The 19,580-nt window shown below is 36.2% G+C and overlaps 1 protein-coding gene across 1 annotated transcript in view; it reads left to right on the top strand.

Annotated features, from left to right (window-relative positions):
- The window catches only part of RasGAP1 (Ras GTPase activating protein 1), a 155,947-nt gene that overhangs the window by 104,779 nt on the left and 31,588 nt on the right, over positions 1-19,580 (top strand). Inside the window, exon 16 of the mRNA XM_090385731.1 lies at positions 9,278-9,384. Coding sequence (XP_090241857.1) covers positions 9,278-9,384 — 107 coding nt within the window. The remainder of the gene's footprint in view (positions 1-9,277; positions 9,385-19,580) is intronic.

Genomic DNA, 19,580 nt, shown 5'->3' with positions numbered 1-19,580 from the left:
TCCAAAATTTCCTGTAGTTCTGCGTTGTTTTGTCTTTTTCCAACCTTAGCATTGAAGTCTCCCATAATAATAGTGTAGTGGGTTTTCTGCTCATCTAGAAGACTCTCAATTTCGGTGTACATTTCTTCAACCTCTTCATCATCATGGCTTGATGTTAGTGCATAAGTCATTATAACCTTTAACTTGTACTTCTTAGAAATCTTGAGTATTAGTCTTGACACGCTTGGTGATGTACTTTTGAATTCCAAAACGTTGTTTTTAAAATCTTTATGGACCAGAAACCCAACTCCACCTTCACTCCTTTCACTGTTTCCCTTGGTGTACAGCAGATTTCCACTTGATAAACTTAAGTGATTCATTTCTTCTTCTTGTTTCAGCCAAACCGATAATATTCCAATTCACATTTTCTAATTCCTTTTCCAGCTCTAATATCCTGTCTTCACTGATGAGTGATCTTACGTTATAACAGGCCAAGTTCAATTTCCATGCATGGCAGCCTAGTCTTACCCAGAGATTCTTAGCACCCTCTGCTTCCACTCTGATCCTCTCGCTGCCGTAAGAGGGGGAGTGAAAGCCGCTGGGGACTGAGGGCCATTTGTTTTGTCATGCACTGTCATATGCTGGAGGGTTTGGTGTTTTCCTTTTTACGCTGACCAGGCATCTTGAAGAGAACCACTCTACACATTCGTTGCCACCTAAGTGACGTAACAGGGCTTACCATCGAGAAGGTGTGCATGAGTGGATTGTAGGGAGGCAGGCCAACCGGACTTCTCCTAAATCTTCTGTAATAGAAAGATATTGGATCCATCAGTGTTTTAGACTGAGTGTCTGATAACACACAGAATACCTGTTCCCCTCTATATGTAAGTGCAACTTAACCACTGTTCTGCATGCAAGGTATACAGTGTTGCCACCAATATGGTTTAGTAAAAATTGTATGTGATTACAGGAATCCATCACCAACCATGAGGGATATGTTCCTGAAAAGTGCTTCATTTGGAAAAACCATGGCAGGCAAAACTAAGGTTCCATAGAAAATAAGGAGTTAGGAAAAATACAATAAAAAAAATAAATATGTCAATAAATATGACAAAATATACAGTAAACTTAATTTTTAATTAATATAACATAAAAACAGTGAAAGCTATTAATATTAATTACTCCTACCTTCTGTTCCAATGTCATAATTTTCCTTGCTCTTTTCACACATTCATTTTCAGTGCCTATTGAATGTTTAGCACCCACAATAAAGGTTAAAATAAGTGTAACAAACACATTCTTCAAAGCATTATGGGAAAAAAAAAATCCAAAATATATCCAGAAAAAAATAAACGTTAGTCAAAAACATGAAAATATACAGAATTACTTGAAATAAATTGCATATGGTATTGATGAGTGCATCATCAAATTCCATCCCTTGCACTGTTTACTAGTTGCCATCCTCCATGAGCTCTGGATGATGGAAGCAGTAATCATTGTATCCTTTTGTTTTGTATACAAATACAAAACTGCATTATCTCAAATCCATAGTTTGGCAGGGGATTACTGTATCAATCCAAATGAGGGAAATTAGTTTTTTATTTTGTTTGTGTGAATTTTGAATCATCCTGTGTGTTTTTATGCAACCTTCTTACAAGAATGAGCAGTTCTCCAGGATTTTGTTTTCCTACACATCTTTGTTCTTGATGTTGATGGCTTTTTAACCAAAGTTATTCTAACTGCAAGTGATAAATTGCTTTTCTATACCCTCAATTAGCAGCTGATTAAATAAAATAAAAAAAAAAAGCCCTTTTCCAACCACAGCAGAATGGATACTGTCATGTTAATCAACAGGTATATAGAAAGTGCCAGTTGGTGCTCTCAGCATTGCAGGATTGAACCCTGAGGTTTTCATGTAATGGCATTGGCAGTAAAAGTGTTATCATAAATATGGAGGAATACTGTTGTAAATTGATAGATATCACTGAATGACAATGTGGTTTCTTGTGTATATTGTTTGTGAACACTGGGAATATCCCAATTATTAAGTGAATTACAATTTATTGATATGCTAATTTGATATATTTGTTAAGCAAGAGAATTGGGTATACCTATATGGTAAATTGTATCTTAAATGCAGCTATGTAAACATTATAGGTACTATATAGTATGTGAATGATTTTGTTTTGAATTTAACAATATTTTGTTAAAATAGTAATTGCAGTTTCAGATACTAATGTTGGTATCTTAATGTTGGTTTGATCATATTTAGACATATCTTTCACAACATTTTAGTGATTCAAGTAAATGCTGTTATTATTTCTTTATTCCTTTCATACTTGTGTTTACAACGCGGACTGCACTCAACAGTGTTCCGAAGAGTGAGTTTTGAACATAACTAATTTAACCAAACTAGAGTTTATTCATTCCTTCATTAATCATTCATGATTTTTAAATACAGTTTTCTTTTTTTTGTAAATCAGTATATTTTATATATAGATATACCCTGAAAATAATTTGTTGCATTGAATTTTTCATCAGAATTATAGGGAAATTGCCTTGAAACCTGGAAATATTTTCATTATAGTGAAATTTTCATTAAAACAGCATTTGTTATAAAGAATTTTACTATAAATTGAAAAAATGGTTACTATTTAAGATGTAGAGTTAGTATCTTTTGTTAAAACATTCAAATAAAATTTTTAATCTGTGAACAGTTACTAATAAGATTATTAATTAATATGACTGTTCAATAAAGAATAATCTTTTTTTTTTTCCACAAAATACTTTTATTAATTATTCATGAAAAGGACCATCATATTTTGATGCTCCTTTTCAGGATAATTCCAGTTGATGAAATGCACTTTGACATGCAGTTGAGAATCACCTCTGATGTTTTTACTTGTTCTGATTACTGGAAACATTTTCCTTGCAGGATGCAAGGTCTGGGCTGTATGGTGGATAAGGAACACATTTGACATCAATGCTGGCTAAGTGCTCAATGTGATGTCTCGCATTTTCATGATGCAGCATCCACCCATCTGTGTGCAGTGCAGTGCAGTGCAGTACAGTTCTGTAGTAAGGTCTTGCAATGGTGGTCTTGTAATGCTAGTAAAAAAGTAAAAAAGTAAAAGTAAAGTGCAGCCATTATCAACCCACTGCAGGATGGAAGCCTCCTCAACAATTCATGTTGAGGGAAATGGACCATAATCTGCCACGTTGGTCCAGTGCGGGTTGGCAGTTCGACCGTATTCAGCAGTCAGGGGCTTGAACCCCGGTCTACTCAAAGAGCGTGTGCTACTGCACTCCCGCTCCTGCCCACTCGGCTACGGAGGCCTAGTAAACCATTCCTTAAATTGATTAAAAAAGAGATGACCATAACCTTCCCTGCAGAAGCCACAACTTTTTTTTTTTTTCAGTGTTGCCGATGACATAGACTTCCAAACAGAGCTTTGTTGGAATCATTTCAACTGACAGAGCTCTGGGCGTCAATGATGAAGCTATGTCTCGTCCGCCGTTTTCACCTTGTGCAAGAACCTCACCATCTTCAATAATGATCCATTGCAACTCCTGAAAACCGCTGTGCGAACTTGCTATTGCTCAGTTGTGAGCTTGGAACCCAGCGTGCACAAACACGTGTGTCAAATGCAAATAATCATGGAGAATACTGTGCATGCTTCCTACTGATATTCCCAACTTCTCTGCCAGTTGCCATACTGTTATTTAGCAATCTTCTTTCACGATTACAGCAGTGATAATTTCTGTGGTGACAACAGTGGTTGGAGCTCTGAGACTGCTGACTAAAACCACCTGTGAGCTGTGCTATAAGGAAGCATAGATTCACCATAAGCCTCTTAACATTTCATATGCTTCAGCTGATGTTTTCTTGAGATGGAAACAAAATTTGAGAGCAGCGTAGTGTCATGTCCATTATTAGATAGGCAAAACTGAACAGGCATTGTACGTGACCGACTGCTGAGATCACACCATATGCGCGTCAACTGACTGCACAGTTGCATGTAATGCAGCTTGGTTTGGGCTTAAATTCTGCAGCTCAACTATAAATAGTAATAGTATCTGCCATGTAGTGCAAGGAAACCATAGGCTTTTGTGGCACTGGCAAAAAAAATCCAAGTAGATAAGAAATTACAAATTATATTACTGGATAGTCACAAGTGACTGTCTAGTTTGAATAAGTTTAAAGATAGTCACAGGTGACTATCTTTAAACTACCTTTGAATTTATTCAAACTGTCAGCTTCAACTCTCTAACTTGTTCTAACAATCAATGGCTTCCTAATGTAAACATCAACCCCTGTAATTTGAATTTGTGGCCCCTAGTTCTGGAATTCTCTATAACAGTGAGAATTCTACCTTCATTCATTTTACTAATCCCTCTCAGAGCCTTATAAACCTCAATCAGGTCACCTCTGAGGTGCCTGGTTGCCAATCTCTTTAGTCCACATAATTGTGGACTAAGTCTTTCCTCATATGGTCATCCTGCCATTTGAGGTGCCTGTCCTTGGACTCTCTCAAGAAGCTGAATGTCTTTTTTCAGGTGAAGTCTCCATACTTGAACACAGTATTCCAAAATAACAAGTAGTATGGTTGTTTATTAAAGGTTATGATCATTCTTTATTGAACAGCCCTTAATGTTTAAAAATGTTTCTGCTTAAATTTATTTTTTTTCTTTTCTTTTCTTTTTTTTTTTTTTTTTTTTTAAGCATTGAAAACTAGTTGGAAAAAAGGCTCTAGGCCTTGGGAAACATGACTTGGAGGCTTTTTGTAGCAACCAACAAGCGTGAGAATTAAAATCAGAATTTTAATAAAATATAGTTATACAAACAAGAATAAAACATTAGAATGAGTAGAAAGAAAGTAAATACGAATAAAGTAAGGATAAAACTGATAAGAGCACTAAACTAAAATAACAAGTAACTTTCGAGGTGGAATGTCCCTTTATCAACATAAAAGGATGTATTGATATAAATAGCAGAGGGTTTATGTGATATATGGTTCATTGTAGGCCAGAAATGTAATGAGCATGATGTTTTTGTAGACATTCCTTGGAGTTCCAGTGTGTAGCTCCTTCATTATCTCAATTCTGGAACTATTTCCTGGTGTTTAACAAAATAAGGGGGGAAAAATGGACGATGAAACACTGGTGATGCATGCAAACCACATGGCAAAGCTCGTCACATTATAAGTGGTAGACTGCATAATAAGGTGGATGCAGGTCCCTCTATTGTGATTCATAATGAGGCTTGCAGCAGAAATATGTGCTGCAAACTCTGGTGGAAGTCATGCAAGCAGTCAAAACTTGGACATTGCAGCAGGAATCAGAATTGTGCACTCACTCCAGTAGTGTTCAACAATGGCTGAGCATTTGAAATTGGCTGTGCAGATAGTCCCCTAATGCTGAGAGATATGTCCTTTCACCCTCCTGGCAGTCTTGTTGATGTAGTATGCCTCACAATCTGGACATTTAACACATTAATCAAAGTAGCCTTATAGGAGTAATGGGATGAACACTCCACCCTGGCAGTAGTGGACTGGATTTTCTTACCTGGAAATAGCATGCATTGAATATAATGATAAGAATGTAAAACCCTATCAAGGTACTCAAAATGAGCCAGGTACTGGGAGATATATGTGGCAAAAATAGACGAATTTATCATGCAACGACTGATTTGGATAGACAGCAAGCTTATGGAGTACTAGCTCATACTTATCTCAAACTTGGGAAGGGTAACTGCATTTAGTGAGATCTGTCCCTGCTCTAGAAATCTCAAGATTTCTATCTTTAATAGAACTGGAATGCACCCATACTTGATGAATTAGTACAAGCAGTGCTGTGTAGGTGCCTGGAAGTGTGTGCAAACCCACAATTGGTAAACTAGCCCACATAAATTTCCTAAAGACTGTAATTGCAAAATGCTCTGTACATTGTACCATAATTTCCAAAAAAGGAAGGGTAGTATCTGTTCAGTTTCGTTGCCAATATTGCCATGGAGGAGGGGAAAGTAACATGCCTATGAATCTGTTGGTATCAGTCAGCCTCTGGCAATGGTATATTGACAATATTTTTGTAGCCATTCCTTGGAGTTCTAGCATGTAGCTCCTTCATTATCTCAACTCTCAAACTATTTCCTGGAACCATTCAATACTAGGGTTCTACACTGCCATCATGTTTGATGTGTGCAACTCCCTGCTAAGAAATTCCAGTTAACTCCTTCCAGGGTGAAGTTGCCTGTCCCATTGCCCCTACATACAAGGTTGCTCTGTTTTTCATGTTAAATTATCCTGATTACAGGGTATATTATGTTGGTGAGACTGTCAGGAGGTTAGAAGTGGGGAGGGGGATTATTGACATGGCCAATTTTGAGCACACTGCCATTGCTGTACACTGTTGGAGTGACCAACACAACCCTGGTCCCTGCCATGATGCCCAGGTTATTGACTGCTGGCCCCATTATGAATTGCAGTAGAGGAACCTACATCCACTCTGTTATGGATCTACCATCTTGTAATATGATGAGTACACTGGAATGTGCTTTGCATGCACCATTCTGCATCACCAGATTTTTATATTAAACATTATCATGCCCCGTCATTTTTGGCATATGATGATCACACATCACAACAACCCTGTGCTATTTCTACTACTGTATTCTTTTAAGTTGATAAAAGGGCACTCAGCCTCAAAAGTAACTTATTTTATTTTGGCATGTTTATTCATCGATTCTATCTATTTAACATTTTATCCTTGTGTAAATATTATATTTCATTAAAATTTTGATTTTAATTCTTTTGTTTGTTGGTTGTTACAAGAAATCAATGAAATAAGAAAAAGATTACACAAAAAAATTTTTAAGAGCTGGTAAAGGATATATATATGGCATATGTATGTAGGGTGAGCCTAAACTCAGGGTATACATAAAAAAAAAATAATAATAAATTAATTAAAAAAAAGCTTTAAAAGGAATATTTAGAAATCATTTTTTTTTTGTTTTTTTGTTTTTTTTGAGGAAAAATTAGTTTTATTTGTATTTTGGCTGAAATAACCACCCAAGATAGAATTCTTGTAGAAAATCTTTATTACAAATACTCAAATGTGATGATCACCAAAGGAGACTAGCTTAAGTATTTTCCTTTGGTGATCATCTTAAGTATTTACCATAAGAAGACTTTCAAGTGAGCTAAAAATACCCCCAACTTCAGTAAGTAAGATGATACAAGGTTTACACTGAGTGGATAGAAATCATGGGATACCTACCTAGTAACAGATAGGCCCACCTTTTTCCTGGATAAGGGCAGTCACGTGGCAAGGCATTGGGTTCACAAAAAGTGTTCCACAGGTATTTCCATCCATGCTTGCTACACCACCATCCATATTTCCATTGCATTCCTTGGTGGAGAATCCAAAGCTCGATTGGACCTTTCCACAGCATTCCAAAGATGCTCCACAGGGTTCGTGTTTGGTGAATGGGGAGGCCATTCCATGGCGATAAAATCTGCTGAATGCTTTTTGAACCATATTCTAGTCACCACAGCTCTGTGGGGAGGCTCATTGCCCTGCGAGAAGAGTCCATTGCCCTGTGGTGCACAATGACCACGAAGGGATACAGATGGTCTGCAAGGATGGACACATAATCTGGACCATTCAGAGCTGCATCTAGACACCAGAGGTCCCAATGTGTGCCAGTTGAACATGCCCCGGACTGTTACCAGCCATCCACCTGCCTGAACAGTTCCTTGTTGACATGACGGGTGCATAGTTTTATGCGGTTTCCGCCAGATACATACCCTCCTGTCTGCTTGAAATAACTGGAAACGGAACTCATCGGACCATGAGACCCATCTCCAATCATCCAAGGTCCAGTACTGATGTTCTTTCGGCCAGTAGAGGCCTGTGTCATGGTGTTAGCAATGGGAGTCTGGTGGGTCGGCTGCTCCCATAACCTATTGCGGCTGATGATCATCTGATGGTCTTGGTGGAGACGTTTCTAGCACCTCTCTCATTGATATCAGTGGTGATTTGTGGCACTGTCGCTCTCTGGTTGGCTGAAACAATGTGAGACAGACGTTGATGGCCATGTTCATCCACCACCTTTCTCTGCCCACTGCTGTCTGCAATGAGATGTTATTCTGGAAATGGTGTATTCCCAATACACTCTTGATACTGTTGAATGGGGATAGTGCAATTTCTTTATCACCTCTGCGATAGTGACCCATGCATTGGGCATGGGTCACTATCACATATCATCCCTCTTTCAAAGTCCGTTAACTCACAACATTTATCCATACTGACATCGAATTACCGTCTACATGAATGTAGTGATTCAGTGTACCTATATACTTGCCAAACGGTCTGTTCGTCCACTAGGAAGAGGGGCAACAGTGTTGCGTTGCCCAGGAACCAGGTATCCCATGAATTCTGTTCTTTCAGTATGCATTCCAAAATTGCATCATGTACATAATGTGGCTGATCCATATAGGAGATTTGAATTTGCAGAAAATTTCTTTAGATGTTTAAGAATTTGATAGGGCAAATAATGAAAATTTCCCCAACGAAATTTTATAGTATGATGAGACAAAACTCGTAAGATGTGTTTGGGTTGGAATTTGCTCTGAGGGATTGGTGGATGGTTTTTTTTTTTTTTTTGCCAATGGAATAATTACTTCATTCAGATAGTTATTTACCAGTGTTACAAGATTTTGCTTATCCTGAAACAAGGAAAAAAAAGTGTTGTTTCATGCAGGATGGTGCTTTCTGTATATATTGTTCGCTTAAAGTTGGGAAATTTCTAAATGAAAAATTGTCGAACAAGGTGATTGAGCATCGTGGCCTTGTACAGTGACTGGCCAGGTTATCAGTTTTAAGCCCTCACCCCCACAGATTGTTTCCTGTGGAACTGTTTTAAAATACTTTGTTACAAGAAATCTCATACCATTGAGAGAAAAGAAAGAAAGAAAGAAAGAAAGAAAGAAAGAATTTTCCAAAGTTGCTGATGTGTTATGTTAGAAAGTAATAAAAAAAAATAAAAAATAAAAAATGCCAAAAGACCACTTTTGTGTATTGAAGTTAAAGGATGACATTTTGAAGTGTAACATACCTTTCTGTATGCCCAAAAAAATTTTTGTTTGTTAAATAATGAAAGTTCAGTTTCTATTTTTAGTGTATCTTTATATATTTTCAAAAGAAATTAAAATAAAAGAATACCCTGGCTTTTGGCTCACTCTATATTGTATTGTTTTTTTTAAGGCTACTTGATTTGTCGGTTGTTATTTTAATATAGAGTTATGATCAAAAGAGCACAGGGAAGAAAGAAATTTGGTATAAAGAATTTCAAGCGTCGTTATTTCTGCCTTACTACACAGGAGTTTCTTTATGCTAAATCAAAAGGTAATTCCATTCTAAATTTTTTTACCATTTTTCTAAAATGTGCTGCTTCCCAAAACCTAAACTTTTTTCTTTTTTCTTTCACAGTTAAAATGCAGATGAAACAATTACAAAAACATTTTTTCCTATTTATACAAGTATAACCTTGCATTATATATAAAGTTTATAGATTAATTTTCAATAAGTGCAAAGTTTCAATCTATATAAACCATACTTGTTGCATCCATTCAGAAAACTGCAAAATTAAGGGAAAAAATAGCACTACATTTTAATAAATTAAAACATTTTTTCCCTCATTTTCTAAAGATTTACTTTGATCACACTGACTTTTAACCTTATTTTAAAAAAAAAACTGTAGTTAGAATTTTTTTATTTATTCATTCTCTATCTCTAAGTTTATGGCAAATTTGCCTCAAATAAATTGAAGTAATCAACAGTTTCCTGCTGAAATTTCTGGGACATTGCTTGGTTTATGTCATGTAGAATACTAATTGAAATATTCTTCATTGAAGAATAAAGATTACTTCAGTGACTTTGGTTCTGTAAGTTTTTACTCAGTTTTAATTTTAAGGAATGGTTATCAGCAAGCTCAGGCAACCAATGTCTGTGGAAATGTTTGCAGTGAAGGCATGCAGTATAACCATTTTGTATCACGTACAAAGTAGTTATAAAGTAGGTTTGCAATATTAGATACCCATAGCTATAAGGACTATTGTTATAAGGTTTTTGTTTGTGAGAATTAAAGAAAGTGAAAAAAAAATTTGTGAAAATTTTCCAAAATAATTTTATTGATAATTCAAAACTGTTCTTTATGTTACCTATAGTTGTCAAGCAACAAATATAGGTATAGTAATAATGTGGCATTAACATGTGCTAGCAGTAGGATTTATTAAATAAAACTTTCTCATAATCAATTCTTTAACTTTACAAGCATTATGGGAGTGATTCCTTGTGCACTTGAAAATAAGTATATCCCAAAAGACAGAGATTAGAGGAAAGATCTCTGAGAGTGCACGTACAACTAAAATTACATCCAAAGTGTTTCTTTTCAAACATCAACCTGAGATATACTATAGCACCTGCCAGTATGGGATGATGCTCTATCCTACAATAATATTATATTTTATTTATGGTACTGTACTCCTGAAAGTTTGGAACAGTGGTTTTGATAAAGGCATAAGTAACACTATGATATGTTCATACATATTTGTGCAGGAGTTTCATTCTGATTGTCAGGTGAGGTCAAGGGAGCAGAAGCAAGCATACTAATGATGACCCTTACAATGAAGCAACACCAAGCTGCATGACCTCGACTTAATGAAGGAGAATGGAGGGAGTTGTATTACAACCTTGCATTATTTTTTTAGATTTATAAATTTGACAATTGAGGATTGACAGAATCTGAATGAAAGGCTAAAATGTGCCTCAGCTTTCTGCAGCACATTCAACATCATAGTCATTTGCATCTTAGAGAAAATCCAAAATATATATTATAATCAGTTCTTGTTCCTGATTATAATATCTATTTTGAGTACATTAGTTATTCAGACTATAGTGCAGCAATTTTTATTATACTCTAGTTTGTATGTGAGTTCATCTGGTTTTAGTATTGGCAACATGATGCAAGGAAGCAAAGCTTGTACAGCACCACCAAAAAAAAAAAAAAAAAAAAAAGGAAAAAAAAGAGAGCCACTTCATTCCTTTCAGTAATTTGTCCAAACCTTCCCTAAATTTATTCAAACTGTCCGTCTTCAAAACATTAAGTTTAGTGTGTGAATTTAGTGTTAGGTTTAATTTTGGAATAGACTTTCACCCTTAGATGGAAGTAAATTCAATAATTGATTACTTTTTGGATGAATGCAGAATTTCTGCACATCTCTTCTGCAACCATCCTTTTCTAATTTAAATTTAAGTCTCCTTGTGTAATTCATCTGAGAAAGGGCAAGAATGCCATCAGCATTTAGTTTACTTAGCCCCTTTAAATCCTTATATACTTCAATTCGGTCATCATGCAGATGCCTAGCTTCTAGAGACTGCAGTTTACAGAACCCAATTTTTCTTGGTAAATACTTTTGTGCAATAATTACATCTTTGTTCCTACTTGCCAAATTCCTATATATTATTGACAGAACTCCATGGGTTTTTTTATCTGCTTGTTTGCACTGCTCAGTGAATTTCATGTGCAGTTACCTCTAGTTCTTTTTCATAATTCACTACTTTCATTTTGTTACCACCCACATTTTGTTATTCTGGAATAACAAAATCTGGTTATTTTCCAGGCAACTGCCATTTTCCAGCCCATTTGCTGAGTTTATCTAAATCCTCTTAAAATAGCATACCCTGATTATTGTCATTAACCACTGTGTCCACCTTTGTATCATTGCCACACTTAAACATTAAACTTGAAATACATTCATCAATATCATTAATAAATACAGGCACTCCTCGGCTTACGTAATACTTTTTGTAATAGTAGTAGCTTTTGCCGGCTGGTGCAAACTTAAAAAAAATTGTGGAAACATTTTGCATCCTGTAGGAATAAATGTAGGTACTGTGAAAATATCGTAATATGAACCCAATAATACATTTTTTTTCTTTTTTTGGTTATTCATTCCAAGATCTCGGAAGTTGAAATTTTTGCTACATAACTAGGCTATTTATCTCTCTAAAAAGTCATTTTTATAATGGAAATTGCACTACACTTTCATCGTTATCATATATTCTGTTATAAGAATCAATTTTTGGACACCTTTGTGATATTTTTCTAAAACACATTTCTGGCGGTCACTACCATAAAACAATAAAAGCAATTTGCACTTTCAGGTTTATTGGGCTCTTCTGTTAATGCAGTCTATTATAAACAGGTAGTAAACTCAATCTTATTGCATTTGCGACAATACTGATAATGGAATTCTATGGGTTTTTACATTATAGTATTATGGGAAAATGAGTTCCCCTTCACTGAAATCTTCAATCATATAAGAAACATAAATAAATTTTCAGAATCTTCTCTTCATTATTTACTTATTACAATGGTTGAAGGGAAAGGGTCCAACAGAAAGTGCAAGTGCTAGGAAACGAAACAAAATTGATTTAGAAATGAAGATGATTAATTAAGAAGTACGAAGCAGGACAAAGTTTGTCCTGCTTCGTACTCATCTATTGCACGGGATTAGGTGTCACTGCTTCAACAGTGAATACTATTTTAAGGGACAGTGCACGTATAAAAGAACATGTTAAAGGATCAACATATTTAAGATCAACAGTGATCACAAAATAGCGTTCAGGTGCTATATCAAAGATGGGAAAGCTATTAATAATATGGATGGAAAATCAGATTCAGAAGCAAGTGCCCTTGAGCCCAATGGCCATTCAAGCAAAAGCAAGAAGTATTTATGAAGATATTAAGAATAAGTACGGTGAACCCCAAGCCAAGTTTGTGGCAAGCAATGGGGTGGTTTAATAGGTTCAAGCATTGTGCGCTGGTTTCCAAAACATTAAAGTATGCGGTGAAGTCACCGTGCTGATTCTGCAGCTAGCTGCAGAGAAATTTTGTGATGTGTTGGAAAAAACCCCCTTCTAAATCTCCACAGCCCTCAACTTCCACAGCGGCATGCTTATCAGCTGGAGAGTTAATTCTGGCAACGATGCTTGAAAAACAAAACTTGCTGATGTTATGCCTGTCTCCTCTCTCTTTTTGTAATTTTATAATTTTGAAATTTTTGTAATTTTTTCTGCACATGAGATAAAGAAAATTGAGTAAATAATTCTATTTACATATTTGTCAAATATTTCTTTTTCGCTTCAATCAAATTCAGTGCACATAGTTGCGAGTGCTTCTTAAACATTTAGGGAAATTCCAACTTACGTAAAATTCGACTTGCGTAGTTTTCCGTGGAACACAACCCTTACGTAAGTCGGGGAGGGGCTGTATTAAAAACAGCAAGGGAGTTAACAGTGGCCATTTATAACCACTCTTTCCTACCACTTAACCATTCCTTTATCTATAGTAATAACTTGTTCCTAATTCCACATTGCTTCAATTTATACAACTGTTGTATATTGGGTACAGTAAGGGGTTCACTGAAATTTAAGTATATGATACCAAAATTATTCTTTGCATCCAATTCCTTTACAACAACCTTATAGCCAATTAGTTTGGTGAGGCATTATCTTCTTTTAGTAAATCCATGCTGTGATTGTCCCCTATTAAGATGAAATTGCATTACTCCTTGAATTATTGATTCCATTATTTCCCCAGGCACAGGAATTAAACTTGTATGTCTCTAGTTATCCATGTCACCCTTTGAGCCAAAGGGTGATATGGATAACTATCCCCAAATCCAGTGTGCATAACATTTTTTGAGTATTATTATCCTTCTGGTGAAAACGTCTTGCAGACGAAAAGTTTGCTCCCTTCGAAGGAGATTTGGGTTTTAATAATAAAAAGATTACGCATTTTAAATAAGGTTTATTTTTGACCGAAATGTGCTCAGTTTTCTTTAGTGCGTGGGTTATCTGATGTCTGGGGCTGGTTGATGTCGGCGTGTTCCAGTGTTTGGAGGGTTCATGTATGGGAAGTATGGGCATATCAAGGTGTTTTTAGGTTATTTTTTATTCAAATTCGGTGTTTTTAATTTAATGTAATTTTAATTTATTTGATTTTATCCCGGAAATAGAAAAAAGATCTCCTATTTGGATATTGAGGTAACTCCTATATTTATTATTATAATTAAGAAAAGGGAGATAGATTGAGATTTTCATCTCTGAGTATTTTAAATTCTTATAACATTTTAAAGCATGCAAAATGGAAAAAGTACATTCCAAGATTAGTGCAGACTCTGAACGAAGATAATCCTGATCGTAGGGTTGAATTTTCCTAATGGTTTTTAAGAAAATCTGCATTGGATTCTCTGTTTGCCAATAAAATCATGTGGAGCAATGAGGCAACATTCAAGTTGAATGGTACAATTAATCACCACAATTGTTCGTACTAGGCAACCGAGAATCCACACGTTACTGAGAAACAACATTTGAATTTACTGGGCATTACAGTGAGGTGTGGATTATCATCCTTGGGTTTGATTGGACCATTCTTTTTTGATGCAACTGTTTACCTTAACTTGCTTCAGGAATCAATTGTCCCACATATTCGTGAGCTATTTGAGGATGATGATGAATTTTATTTTCAACACAATGATGCACCTCCCCATTTTCATCATGATTTTAGGGCTTATCTGCATGAAACTTGCCCAAACAGATGGATTGGATGAGGAGGCAGTGTTGAGTTTCCTCTGCATTCTCCAGATCTAATGCCATTGGATTTTTATTTATAGGGATACCTCAAAAATAAAGTTTATGCCACAAAACCAGCAACAATCACTGAATTACAGCAAGCTATTGAAGCAGAATGTGCAGCGATATCAAGAGATATCTTAGGTGATGTATGCAATTCAGTTTCTCGATGATGTCAACAATGCCTGGATGAGAATGGAGGACAATTTGAACACTTGTGTTAATGCATGTTTTTTCCTCATGTTTTTCCTTCATTATAAAATTATAAAATTGAATTTATGAAAATAAACATAGAAGTTATTAACAATCAGAGTGTGTATACATTTTTTTTTCTGGACACCCTGTATAATTGGATAGATCCATTAGTGCCAGCCACTTTGTTCACTTTTATCTGCAGCAATTTCTTTTCCACGTTACTTTCTGTTATAAAATCATTTAACTCCCAATTAGATAGACTTCTGCTTCTGAAGTTATTAGATAGACTCAGAAAGTCTATCTAATAACTTCACTAAAAACTTCGTGGATGAATGCAGATGCAAAATATATATTTGATATTATCATTTTTATAAGATTCATAGTCAGTGGACCAGTGTGATTCATCTATTTCCTTCTATTTTCAATATACACAAAGAATTCCTTGCTTCTATTTTTTGCATTCTTAGCAAAAGACTTCTCATAATCTGCCTTAGCCTGCCAATTTCTGTGAGTAACTTGATGACATACTGGTTTGTACTTATTGTAGGTCTCTGTATTCCTTACAATTTATAATCATCTCATGCATTTTTCTTCTCTGTCACAAAGCTCATTAGCTGATCTGACATCTAATTTGATCTGAACCTTGAAAAATATTTATCTTTTAGTTGGTAAAATGTTTAGTGGCTTCTGTGATTACTTTTCTGAACACTTTCCACTTGATATTTACAATTTTCAACATCAGTTGGTTTTCCCCTGATTAGTTTTGTATATTATGTCTGTACAGGTGTGTGTTTGTGGTCTGATTTGCATGTTGTATTATATGTAATCTTTAAACTTTTGAAAGGCAGACTGCATCAAAACTTTGTGGCAGCCCTTTGTAAGAATAATGATGTGGTATTACAGTACTTTCAGTCTTTTTACAATTTTCTGGAGTGGACTATTTATCACTGTGTCAGAGACTGTTGATTTCCTTCTTGCATTCTGCTAAGTCACCTGAAATTCTGGTTTACTTAAATCATTTAACCAAGGTCATCATCATCTCATCATCATCATCAGCCATTTTCAATCCACTGCAGGATGAAGGCCTCTCCAGCAACTTTCCAGTTCCTTCTGTTTTGAGCACTGGCCATCCATTTACTACCCAAAAACTCATGAATTTCATCTATCCATCTCCGCCATTGTCTTCCAGGTTTTCTTCTAGCTCCTCTTGGGTACCATTCTGTTATTTTCTTAGTCCATCTGTCATCATGTCTTCGAGCTATGTGTCCTGCCCAAGACCATTTTAGCTCTTTAGTTTTGATAAGAATGTCCTTTACTTGAGTTTGCTGCCTAATCCATGTGTTTCTCTTCTTATATAACAGTCTGATTCCCAATATAATTCGTTCCATTCTTCGCTGTGTAGTTCTCAGCTTCTCTTCCATTCTTTTGGTGAGTGCCCAAGTTTCACTTCCATAAGTCATGGTGGGGAGTATACATTGATTCATTATTTTACATTTCAGACAAACTGGGATATTGCTCTTCAGTATGTGACTATATTTCCTGAATGCTATCCATCCAAAATTTATTCTTCTCTTGACTTCCAGCCATTTATCATTATTACAGCTAATAACTTGTCCCAGATAAGTATATGACTCCACCTTTTCAATTACTGCTCCTTCAATCATTATTTCCCTTTCCGTGGCATACTTGTTCATCATTACTTTTGTTTTAGCCATATTCATCTTTAGTCCAAAATCCTTACTAACTGTGCATAACTGATTAAGATTTTCCTCTAATTCTTTGGGATCATGGCTTATAACCACAATGTCATCTGCAAATCGTAAATGGTTTAGGTACTCTCCGTTCACATCGACTCCTTTCTGCGACCAGTCTCATCTTCTGAAAGCTTCCTCAAGGGCAGCAGTAAACAGCTTCGGAGATATTGTGTCTCCTTGTCGAACTCCTTTCTCGATTTTAAATTTGCTACTGTCTTTGTCTAGTCTAATAAAAGAGGTAGCACTCTCATATATTTTCTTCAAAATCATAATATATGGAGTATCTATGCCTTGTCTTTCCAGTGCCCGAAACATTGCCTTATGCTGTATGGAGTCAAATGCCTTTTCATAATCCACAAATGCCAGGCATAATGGTGTTTTATATTCATTTGCTTTCTCCATTAGCTGTGATATTACGTGAAGGTGATCCATAGTTGAGAGTCCTGTCCTAAAGCCAGCTTGCTCTTTCGGTTGATTCTCATCAAGTATTCTTTCTAATCTGTTAGTAATGACCCTTGTGAACAACTTGTAGATGTGGGATAACAAGCTAATTGGTCTATAATTTCCAATTTCTGATTTATCTCCTTTCTTATGCAGCAAAACTATGATTGCATTATTCCACTGCTTAGGCGTCACACCTTTTCTAATGCACTTTGTAAAGAGCCTTGCCAGTTTTTGTGTTATGTCTCTTCCTCCCAATTTTAACAACTCTACAGTAGCTTCATCTTCCCCCGGGGCTTTCCGATTCTTCATTTTCTTCAATGCATGTTGGCCGACCGGGCTAGCCGGGTAGGCAAAGTGCCTGCCTGGCAACCCAAAGGTCGCGGGTTCGATTCCCGCCTCGGGCTTGGATCAAAGTACTGCAAAAACCTTGGGAGGTGCATTATGGCCACAGAAGTGGCCATAATGCACCTATGCACCAACAACTACAAAAAAAAAAAAAAAAAATCAATGCATGTTCTACCTCATCAGGAAGAATATCGGGTATGTCGTATGTGTTGCTACTTTGCAATCCATCTTCCCCACTGCTGGTATCATTCCCTCACTCCTTGTATAATTCTCTATAGTAGTCTTCTGCTATTTGAATTATGCCTTCTCTGCTGTTTATAAGTACACCATCGCTATTCTTCAGTTTCAGTATCATTTGTCTTTCTGTATTACTGCTCATGGCTGCTGATTTAAATCCTTAATGCTTGTTCTACTGTTAAATCTTCAAGTTAATAGCTTTGCATAACTCAGTATACTCAATTTTCTCCCTGTCAGTGTTTTTCTTGCTCTTCATTTGTCGTCTTCGGTTCATCATGACAAGTGTTTCTTGACTAATTTTTTCTTCTTTGGATTTCTGTTTCCCTATAGGTTTCTTGGGCTTTATCACTTTCAGAAAGTTGTAATATTCCTCGTCGATATCTTGGTCCTGAGCAGTCTGCAGAAGCTCAAACTTGTTCTTAAGTTCCAGTGCATACTGCATTTTCTCCTCCTCTGTTATCTCAAAGACCTTTGTATTATTTACTCGAGTCAGTTTTTTCCTTTCCTACATCTATATCAAGTGTACATCTTACCATTCTGGGATCACTTCCAACATTTACCTTATTCAGGACGGTAACATCATTCACAATATATCTTCTATTAGTGAGGATGAAGTCGATTTCATTGGTTGTTAATCCATTTGGACTCTTCCATGTCCACTTTCTGTTCACCCTTTTCTTGAAAAAAGTGTTCATTACTGACAGTCCTTGAGATTCTGCAAATTCCACAAGTCTTTCACCTCTTTTATTTCTTTCACCAATTCCAAAATTTCCTATAGTTCCTCTTTCTGCGCTGTTTTGCTTTTTTCCAACCTTAGCATTGAAGCCCCCATAATAATAGTGTAGTGGGTTTTCTGCTCATCTAGAAGACTCTTAATTTCGGTGTACATTTCTTCAACCTCTTCATCATCATGGCTCGATGTTGGTGCATAAATCATTATAATCTTTAGCTTGTACCTCTTAGAAATCTTGAGTATTAGTTTGACACCCTTGGTGATGTACTTTTGAATTCCAAAATGTTGTTTTTAAAATCTTTACGGACCAGAAACCCATCTCCACCTTCACTCCTTTCACTGTTTCCATTGGTGTACAGCAGATTTCCACTTGATAAACTTATAAGTGATTCATTTCTTCTTCTTGTTTCAGCCAAACCGATGATATTCCAATTAACATTTTCTAATTCCTTTTCCAGCTCTAATATCCTGTCTTCACCGATGAGTGATCGTACGCTATAACAGGCCAAGTTCAGTTTCCGTGCATGGCAGCCTGGTCGTACCCAGAGATTCTTAGCACCCTCTGCTTCCACTCTGATCCTCTCGCTGCCGTAAGAGGGAGAGTGAAAGTTGCTGGGGACTGAGGGCCATTTGTATTGTTGTGCTCTCATATGCTGGAGGGTTTGGTCTTTTCCTCTTCACGCTGACCAGGCGTCTTGAAGAGAACCACCTAAGTGACATAACAGGGCTTACCATCGAGAAGGTGTGCATGAGTGGATTTTAGGGAGGCAGGCCAACCGGACTTCTCCTAAATCTTCTGTAATAGAGAGATATTGGATCCATCAGTGTTTTAGGCTGAGTGTCTGATAACACACAAGATACCTGTTCCCCTCTTAGAGGGGAACAGGTGTATTACTGTTACCAAGGTGTATTACTGTTAATTTGTACAGACCCTTTGTTGCATTGCACAGATATTGAAAATAGTGTAATACTACAAAATTCTGTTGTATTTTTTCTGGTTGTAAAATTTAATGAGTAGTGTTTGATTCAGTTTGCTTAAAATATTAGCCCATTGTAGAGCTATTATTGTGGAAATTGCAAGTGAGTGATCTTCATTTCATATCCATTGAGTGGTAGTGTCACCTGGTAGAAATTTCATCCTTATAAGCAAAACTTCTTTTAGCACTGTTTTGATTCCTGAAATCTCTTCATGAAAT

This window comes from Mastigoproctus giganteus, chromosome 1 (assembly GCF_048544385.1).
Source record: "Mastigoproctus giganteus isolate SK-2022 chromosome 1, ASM4854438v1, whole genome shotgun sequence".
NCBI lineage: Eukaryota > Metazoa > Arthropoda > Arachnida > Uropygi > Thelyphonidae > Mastigoproctus > Mastigoproctus giganteus.
This window is presented reverse-complemented; position numbering and strand designations above follow the sequence as displayed.